At 35.9% G+C, this 10527-nt stretch overlaps 1 protein-coding gene across 1 annotated transcript; it reads left to right on the top strand.

Annotated features, from left to right (window-relative positions):
• The first annotated feature begins 2062 nt into the window (after positions 1 to 2062).
• LOC139971839 (interferon-induced very large GTPase 1-like) lies at positions 2063 to 8976 on the top strand. The gene is made up of 3 exons (XM_071978613.1): positions 2063 to 2138; positions 2777 to 3034; positions 4091 to 8976. Exons 1-3 carry the CDS (start codon positions 2063 to 2065, stop codon positions 8974 to 8976), a joined length of 5220 nt encoding a protein of 1739 aa, XP_071834714.1.
• Positions 8977 to 10527: the final 1551 nt, after the last annotated feature.

The following is a 10527-nucleotide window of genomic DNA, read 5'->3' as shown; positions in this document are numbered from 1 at the left end:
TAAATCTGTGGAGAATTCCTAACTTGTCTGACAACGTGCTACAATACACGAAATAAAGGAACTTGATAAACTCTGATGAAAGAAACGGGAAGGTTTCTATGACAATGAGCCAACCAAGTAAAAAAGTAATTTGATTGTAACGCCAACCAAAAACAGTTATAAACAGTTATAATTAACAATAATAACAATAACTAATAATAAACATTTATTTATTTAAAAAATGTAAGATACATTAGAGTAAAGTAATCAAAGTCAAGAAAGGAAAAAAATTTCAATCAATAAAATTATTGAAATTAATATAAAAAGTTAAAGACCAAAAGCTAGATCAGTCATTAAATTACGTGGTAAAAGATGAGTTTTAATTTGTGACTTACAACAATCTGACGGTAGTGAAACAAAAAGTACCGGCAGGGCGTTCCATAGACGTGGTGCACAAATATCAAAAGCCCTATCATGATAAACCTCTGATTTACACATGGTTAGTGCAGTGACGGGGCTTACGAGCGAAGAATGTGCCCACAATAGCGTCAAGTCAACAGTTCACCCACGTGTGGGTCGGCGCATTGCCATGTAGAGTTTTAAAAACAAAGCATACCATTTTGAATAGGATTCGCTGCCTTTAATTGTCAGCCTAGTAAGAATGATCAGTGCTGCAGCTTTCATCACGCAGGCAAAAATAAATTCAATGTATAGTAGAGATGGCTATAACGCATCAAGTACAATTTAGACGTTAGTAGACCCATTTTTACAGACTTTTTCATCCATTAAATTATTTAGTAGCTGGTTCGTTGCAATGTGACAAATAAAGTTTGATGGACACTGTCTATGTATATGCTTACTCTTGCGTTTTGAACTCGCGAAATTTCGCTGGGTAAATATGAAGTTTGAACGATAAATTCAAGCTACATTCTACTCACGTATTACAAACAGCTTACACATGTATAACTGCTCACACATAAGTAGGTTACATCATGGACTGTTGAATATCCCTTGCAATACGGTGGTTCTGAGTCAGCATGCTTGATGACTATCGAACCAATGGTGGTATTATAAGGTATTGCTTACCAAATCCGACGGAAGAAATATCACTTTCTATCGCATAGGTCTAATAATATCGTGGTGAGTTTAGCTGGACTTCTTTTCTGGAAGTACCGTGTTTAGTTTTAATATCTTTCGATCATTTGAAAGTTATCCGTTGATATTACTGTAAGGAAGTTATGGCTTGTAATCAAACCGAGAAAAGATCCATTAATATGTAGAAGTTTCGGTAAATGTGGACTCAGGTTACGGATATATCGCAACATAGAAAACCAAACCTGGAAGCCTTTGAAAGACTTAAAATTGCGTTGTCGTAATTAAACTTCGGGACAAAGAGAAAGATTGCACTTTGATCTCCTTTTATGAGACCTCAGATCGCCATTTTGTTTTTGTACTACTGTGCAACGAAGAACTACTTTGCGGGGTATGACGTTTAACTACTAAACAGTGCGTATTAGTAACGTCCCATTGGAAAAGAGTAACAAATATTGGTATGTTGGTTTGTTCCCAATGTTAGCTAGCACCACTGAATGATGCGACCTCATTACTTTCAGTTGTTTTAGTTGTACATCAACAGACTTACAACTGTAAACAAAAAGTTGTGCAATGATTGATTTGTCACTTGGCCAGTTCGTCATAACGCCTTTACGTAAAATGTAAATTAATAGTCGATTAAAAGAAATATTGAACATGTAATCTAGTTTACTCACAATCTACATAAGTAACTGTTAAATAAATGAATTGGTGACCACATTCTCTTCCAACTCTCACTGTTTAATCTATGTCAGTTTGGTATAGTTTAATGCTCGTTTATGTCTTTAACAAAATGTCTACGAATAAATTCATATTTGACAATGTTAGAAATGTTAATGATTATTTTGGCACTCAGTGCGTTCATAGGTACAAACACTATGTAGTGTTGATAGTCGGGTTTGGCAGTGTAATAGCATGTCCTAACGTGAAACAATCTTTCCTCTGCAGTTGACGCTACACTTGAATAATCTACACAATCCGTGAAGGGAAGATGGAACTGATGGATGCAGAAGATCCGAGTAGAAATCAACCTGCGAAGCGTCGAAAGACGTTTCACGAAGAGACCAGTATGTTATTGAAACATATTTATAATCGTATACATATTGCATTGTGGTTTACCGCTAAGGTTTCAATCACTGATGTGTTTTTATTTCTTTTCTTTATTCCTTTATTAAGGTCCCGTACCAACACATGTCATGAATCTTCTTTCACTTGTTTTTCACACTGCTTGTTGATGTTAGTTTGCTTTACTAACTACACTATAACGTATTCTATCATGCCTTTCTAACGTTATTGGATATTTTACTACTAGAATTTTCTATGAAAATGGGTTTCTGCTTACAAATTTATATAGCTAAATCCACTACTCATGGTATTTTTTTTAGTCAACCAGGTTAAATGACGATATTTCTTTTGAAAGTAATAGTCTCGAGTTATCAACCATTAAGAACATAATTTTTAGATCACGAATATTTCCCTGATATTAAAGACTTTACATATACGCAACCAGTCGCTTTTAGTTACCGGACCTTGCCAAAATTGAGTAATTATGAACTCTACAGTGAACATACTAACAAATTAATATATATATATATCGAATATAAACATTACAAATTAAAAAACGGGATTTGATAAATCATATTTTATCTCTCTTTTGAGCTATTAGGTGATGGATAGAACATTTTCTTATTTTTAATGTTTACAGATTCTCGATATTTGAATATGCTAACTGAAGTTGAAGCTGAACTTAGTACAGAAGATCTGGAGAAACTAGTGGATATAGCAAAAGATGAGGATAAGAACTTTAGGTTTGAAAACACGGGTGTACAACCACAAGTCTTGGCAAACATTGGAAACAACGGGTTATTTACAGAGAATGATCTGTCATGGCTGGAAGCTGCTCTGATGAAGGTCCACAAACGTGATGCAGCTAACATTTTATGCAATTTTGCATACGGGAAAGGTAACGAAAACAGTACATTATCATTTTGTCGGACAAATTGCCTCGAATCACTAACTTCAAAAGTGACTACAATAAGCAATTTTCCTCATAGAAATTAACCGCCTCAATTACCATTAAACTATGCCTTCGAAAGCCATAAAACCCCATGTAATGGTTCAATATGGTATTGTAATGCGGGTGGGGCCGGGGGGGGGGGGGGGCTGGGAGGGTAACTCGATACATTTATAGAATCCCAAACGTTTCAATGATTGGATATCACTCTCAGCCGTAACACAAAACTACGAACAGAACGTAAAGTAAATGCCGTCAGAAATAAACCTTTCATATACTGAATATTTGAAGAGAACTACGGTATCAGTTTACGAGACATTTTAATTTTACGGATACTTAGCTGCAGGGGCGTAGCTATTTTTTTGTGGTGTAAGGGGAAGCCAAAGTTTGTTCTCAACTAAAAGTCAGGGAATTAAAGATTGCACTAATACACATGGCATGACATTACGACTGATACGAGTTGGGATAGGCGTGGGTGGCTGTCCGACGTCTGTTCTGTGGAGGTTTGTAACGGGAGGTCATCAACAGATCCTGAAGAGGGCGAACATGCGAAATGGTACTACCATTTTCGTAAGTTTACCAATATTCTTAATAAGGATTTGCGTGCGTGTGTTTTAAAATGTAAGTAGTTTGGCAGAAGTTTGGGAGAGTAGAGTAAGCACGAGTCCCAATACTCTTAGTAGCAACGTCCTTTTACATATTAACGGTATGAAACAATTACAACTACTTAATATTACGTGTGGGTATAGGTGTACGCAGCTAACTCATATCCGAGTGGTCCAAAATGAGATCTGTAGACTGTTTTGTATTTATTAATAGCAACAGTCAAGTTGCAACACCCCCTCTTCTCCCCTCCCCCAGTGGTTTCGCTTCTGCCAAAAATAACAGCTCTAAATCCGTAAAATTGAACTGAATTTGGGCCTAGCCAATATCTATGTAAGTCTGCATGATTTGAATATAAATTATTGTTTCATAACTTTTCGTTCTTTTTAATTGCCTATATAGATGACAGCGACCATGATTTTCCAAGTGAACCAGAATCTTCAAATGATGAAGAGGAAGACGACCTACCAAAAACGTTCGAAGATTTACTAGAATGCATCGGTTTAGTTGGTAAACATTATAACAAACTTACCCTGCAAGAGTTTCTTATTGTACGTGATTGTAGTACTAACACCAGTTTAATGCACACATTCTGGCAGAAAATCACTTCACTAGACCACAGGATTGTTTTATCTCAGAATCTTCTTCCAGAAAATATCAGTATGCGCGATTTCATTTTTAGTCTTCTCCATTGTTCTGATGATTTTCTCAGACAAGATATTTTAGAAAAACTATCAGCCTGCCAGTTAGCAGTACCTTTCCTCCTCCAAGGGGTAAGAGAAAAGAAACCTGAAATACTTCGTTGGGCTTGCCGTAGAATCGTCAAAAAATGGCAAGGACAAGATGATCCATTCTCCCTGGAAAAATCCATCATAACTCACCCAACATTTACTGTGGCCATTTTGCGAATTGGCGATGTGTATATCTCTAAGTCACAAATACTTAATCGCATGTTGTCTTTGTGTCAAGGATATGATTTACATCATTTTTTCTTAAATAGCGAAAGTGACAAAGTGAAGCCAAAATATTCACTAGGAACTGTTGAGAGCGTTTGGTTTCTCCCTCGGAAGGGCACAGATAAAGAAACAATCAAGAATGTAACAACATTTCTTAATTTAAGAGGAGATTGTAGAGCTTTCCCGATCCAAACAGAGTTTTGTTGCAAAACAGCAGACTTGACCATAACATTTGTTTCAGAAGTAAACAAGGCAGATTCTGAAGAGTACGTTAGAAATATTAAAAGCGCGTCAACCAAATCTCTGTTTATCGAAGTAACTGGAAAGGAGACGAATATCCCAGATATGAGACCCCTGTTAAATAGTCAATCGATACTTGTGGGGGATACTCAAATAAACTGCCTTGAACATAAATTATGTGAATTTGTAAGTGAATGCTACCAGCGAGATAAATCTTGCGGTTCACTGGAAAATGTGACCAAAATTTCCACAGACAGCGATATAGATTTTGATGACGAGAAAAATGAGAACCAAAATGCAAGGAAGCTCATCAAAGATATATTCCAGAGTATTCCGTTCAAAGATTGTCTAGAATTCAAGAAGAAATGTTTCCCGTTACAAGAATCATGGCAGGAGTGGGTCCAATTAGATAAAACTCGATTTGATTCAGATAACATTAGGGAAGATTGGTCTTTTGAAAAACACAGAGAAAAGAATAATACAGGAAAGAAAAACAAAAGAGAAACACAACTTCAAAATCACTTTTCACAGACGATGAAAATATTTTACAATGGTATAAAGGACACAGAAAACAACTTCGCTCGTTCTCAGTACATATTTTGTTTTCTTCATGACAAGATACAAGAATTAGTGAGTGAAGATACAACCAAAACTATGAGATTAATCTCTACTGCAGAAAACAAAGACTCTGGAGAAGTAAATAGGTCAGACGTACAAGAAGCAATTACAAACTGTGAGAATATAGATGCATCTCATTCGAAAGTCAGATGTGAAAATTTTGGAAGTGAACATTTTCTAAGAGAGATGGGTCAACTGTACGAGGCATACATGGATATTTATGACAAACATGCCCTATCAAAGGAAACGGCTGATATACCTTTGTTTCCATCGATAGCTATGAGTTTAGCTTTACAGATGCATCCATTTGAATTGATGGATGGTGACACTGGGTTCGTACCAATAACGTGGATTACCGCGGTTCTTGACAAAATGACAGAACATTTACACGACCCAAGGGTTCTTGTAATTAGTGTCGTTGGTGTCCAGAGTAGTGGTAAATCTACCCTCCTTAACAGTATGTTTGGTTTACGGTTTCCCGTTCGGGCAGGACGTTGTACACGTGGTCTATTCGCTCGATTTATGAAAATTGAAGAAAACCTCGCAAAAGAGTTGGGTTTCAAGTATTTCATTATCGTTGACACTGAAGGAATAAAGTCTATTGATCACGATGACCATAGGTATGATAATGAACTGGTCACGTTCGCACTGAGTATTGCTAACGTAACGATTTTCAACATAAGTGGTGAAAACATCGGTCCGGACGTGGCCGGTATTTTACAAATAGCTGCGCATGCGCTGATGCGGATGAAGGAGGTTGATTTAGAATGCAGATGTAAAATAATTCAACAACGAGTATCCGATCTAACAGCAGCAGACAGGAATAAAGGAAGTGCGGACAAGATTAAAGAAACACTTGATGAGGCGACAAAGTTTGCTGCAGAAGATGAAGGCTTGGAGGGTCGTTATAAGGAGTTTTCCGACGTTGTAGATTTAAAATTTGACGAAGATTTGCAGTACGTGCCAAGCCTATGGACCGGAGGAATGGCGCCCCCAAATCATATGTATGGAGAGAAAGTTATCAAAATAAAACGAGGACTCTTACAAGATGTCAGAAATAAAATAATCACTCCAGATTTAACTTTATCTACATTCACAGATCGCGTGAGAGATGTATGGAGCGCCGTTAAAGAGGAAAACTTTGTCTTTAATTTTAAGGACAGTGTCAAAGCTGTAGATTACAATCAGTTTTGCCTCTGTTATAATGAATGGATAGTGCAAATGAGACAAGCAATAATGGATAAAACTCATGACAGTATTGGCGGCGTAGAATCTGCAGTGGAAAAAGGTGGCAGTGTTGAGTCATTGATAACACCTTTAGATGATGAAGTGGAAAGGCAAAGCGGACTACTGAGAGATTTAGTAGAAAAGTACGTTTTAGATCATCCTCGCAAGAGCATGATTTCCAGACATAAACGAGGATTTCTGGAGGATGTTCATAGTGCAGTGAAAGATGCAAGACAACAGGCACAACAAAGAATAACGGAAGAATACGAGATTAAGAAACTTGAAAATAATTTGCCAAATCTGGGACCAAAATGGTTGGTGAGGATGATTACTGACGTCAAAGAAGTAGCAAGTACAACGGCAGTTACTGAGGAATTACCGCATGCAAATACATTCCATGGATACCTATCTTATACACGTAGAATGTATATGCATGTCAGAAATAAACATGAACTGGTGGATTTGTGGAAAAAATGGACGAAAGAAATCAAACAAGAGAGTGGTATCACACAAATCCAAATATCGCCGTCTGATATTAAAACGTTATGTGATAAGTTATTGTTAAGAATGACACGAGATATGGCTATAGGGAGCGATATACATAATTTATTATCAAAGGAAGGAGGAATAGAGAAACACATCGAATTATCAGATTGTTCAAAGTACATCAACGATAAGCAGGTCAAGGCTTGGATGAAAAATAGAGCTACTACTCTCAAAGAAGAGAAAGGCCCTAGTGAAAGAGAAAGCAAAACGCCGGAAAATAAAATAATTCAATATGAAAAACAGAAAGCTATCAATACCATGATACAATCCATTGAATCATCGATAAATGAGCTCAAGGGTCAAAAGAGAAAGCATTTTGATGGAAATGTTTTTCAATTGCTAGTGCGCAAAACACTTAAAAATCTTTCGAAAAAGACAGAAGGTGACATAAAACTACCAAATAGTTTAATTGCAAAAGGACTTATGCACTTGTGTGGTAGGGCATTTAATGAGGTTTTTCAGTATACAGAGGTTAGTGATGATAATTACAGTATTTTTTTTGACCGGGAAGAGGATATAGTGAAAAATACCTTTGGTAGTTTTATAACTCAAAGTAACTTGGAATCCAACCTATCAGAGGTCCTTAATTACTACATGAGAAGAGACTTAACGAAAAAATATGAACATTTTGTAAAGAATTTTGATTACAGTGAACTTACTGAACGATTTAGTTTACCTTGGGACGTCTTTGAATACGAAAGTCGATACGGGATTAAGCATGCATATGAAGGTGATTTATTTCATTCAACTATTTTTGACATCATGGCATGGTCTGATGACTACTGTGAGTACTTAATACCCCAAAACAGTGATGGTATAGAAAACAAAGAAATTGATAAATTACTTGTAACTGTCCTCGACGATCTGACCAAAATGGAGAACAATTTAGATCGCAATGACTCATATCTTGACTGGATTGGTCGTCTGTTAGAGACATTTGATATAGACTCGTCAGTGCGACGTACATACGACATCTATGATAATCCTCGTCCTCTGGAAGTCTCTCGTCTTTTAAAAGAGCGTATAAATGAATGGAATCCACGGGAGGAAGACGACTGTCCTGCATTAGACCACTCATCCTTGAAAATAGCAGCAGGACTATCGAATGTTTGTAAGAAAACCTGTCCAATGTGTGGTATGTTCTGTGATAATATTATGAAGAGTCATACAGTACATTCTTCTCATTTACATCGTCCTAGAGGTATGGCAGACGAAACATACCCTGGTACTAATAGGCTGGTATTAGAGGATTGCTCTTCATCCATCCTACTTCCTGATGCAATGTGTACGATTACTGATAAAGAATTCCATTGTAAAGATTACAAACAGTATTGCCCAGACTGGGATGTTCTTCCTTCTACAAGTGATCCTGGTAAACTATTCTGGCAATGGGCACTTGTAAAGACTAGGAAGGAATACTTTGATTACTATGATTTTGAGTTACCTAACAGCTGGTTAAATATTACAAAAGAAGAAGCTTTACAAAGCTTAATCGATGATAAACAATTGAAGACGGAGATGAGAACCAAACAAAACCAACACACTAAGGACGACAATGACGAACAGAAGCTTGTTGCAGATGAAGATGATGTTTCAAATTCTGAGGAGAGAACAGAATCAGATTCTGCGAGTTCTAATAGTCCCTCGGAGGATGAACCTGAAAGTTCGTCAGATGATGAATCCGAAGTAGTTCAGTCATAAATTACACATAGTAGAAACGAAGTCATAGCTGTAAAATATAATATCAAAAGATGGGAACGCGATTAATTTACTTCAGCCATTAAGTGTACATATTATTAATAAAAACACAGCTGGAAATTATATATTGTACGGCTCACACAATTTCAGTTTTGATAAATTGTGGAGGTTTATGATATCAAGAAAACATTATAAATTCCGTTAACTTTCAGCACAACACAGTACCTTCTTTGCGTACGAATATTCTTTTCAAGATACCTGCTAAATTTTTTGATTTTTTTTTTTCGATTTCGATACATTTATCACGACAGGAAAAATCACTGAATGACAAAAGATATATCTAAACTTTGTTAACTACATTATAAATAGTTAACCTATGTCAACAATGAGACGGATCACAGATACATTGCTTCAAGTAATACGATAATTAATTCATACAATATACTCAAACAATAATTTATCTGGTTTGCGAGTGAAACATACAGGGAGGGGATGATGTAAGTTTATAACTACAAGTTATGAGTCTCTCGATATCATTTTATATTCAGAGTTAATTTAAAATTTTCATTTATAAGTCATAATCATAGAAAATGTTCATGTATAGATCACGTTTACGGGCTTCCAGGGCGCTTTTTGAAGTCTTCATATTTCCACGTGTATATTCTGTTACGCAAATCCTTATTCTTTATCCCATATTTTCCTGGCCCCCTTATTGACCACGAACCGAGACCATTGCAGTCATTTTATGTACAAGAAATCCAAGAAACTTTCAATCGGCGGATGAATATTAAAGCATTTTTAACAAAATATGAACTTTATTTATCTATCCGTCTGTTGTCCTGTCGATTGTCCGAATGTTCCTCAACTTGAATCGAAGTAAAATTTGTTTCATTTTCTGTATATATGAATTCCCGATATATTCATTTTTATGCTAATGCACTGTACTGGGATCATGTAAATAACACATTTTTAAAACATGAAACAACTAACAAATTTGCATATTTAATTCATTTTTCCCTATTTTAGTTTATATTAAAAGCTACACGTTCCAAAACTTTTAGTAAATTGTTCAAAACAGTTTTAAGATTTTCCGTAAACTTTTCTCAAATATTGCGTTATTAATAAACGGAAACTAGTTCATTTTCTGTATATATTTACTACGGATAAATTGATTATAATGCTAATGGACTGTACTGGGATCATGTAAATACCCGACATATAAGTCATAACCATAACGAATATACATGTTTATACAACACCTAATTATATTCCGGCCATTTGATTGGTCAATTGCTCGTCGATTGCATGCAAAATCCGCTCTACTGCACGCTATGATGATAGAACCATGCGTTATACTTTTTTGATAGCACTTTTTTCAATGGTAAGAGAGCAGAGAAACCTGTCTGTTCAAAACAATCTGTTGCATGAGTGCATTTTACATCCAATTATATCCAAATTTTAAGGTGTTGTATAAAACAAATAATGAATGGTTTCCATTCGTGCAAAGTGCAAATATTTCATTCGTTGAAAGATGTAATTTGTTCCATTCAACTC

The sequence above is a fragment of the Apostichopus japonicus genome, chromosome 1, assembly GCF_037975245.1.
Source record: "Apostichopus japonicus isolate 1M-3 chromosome 1, ASM3797524v1, whole genome shotgun sequence".
NCBI classification, from domain to species: domain Eukaryota; kingdom Metazoa; phylum Echinodermata; class Holothuroidea; order Aspidochirotida; family Stichopodidae; genus Apostichopus; species Apostichopus japonicus.
Note: the sequence above shows the minus strand (reverse complement) of the source record. Positions and strands in the feature narration are given on the sequence as shown.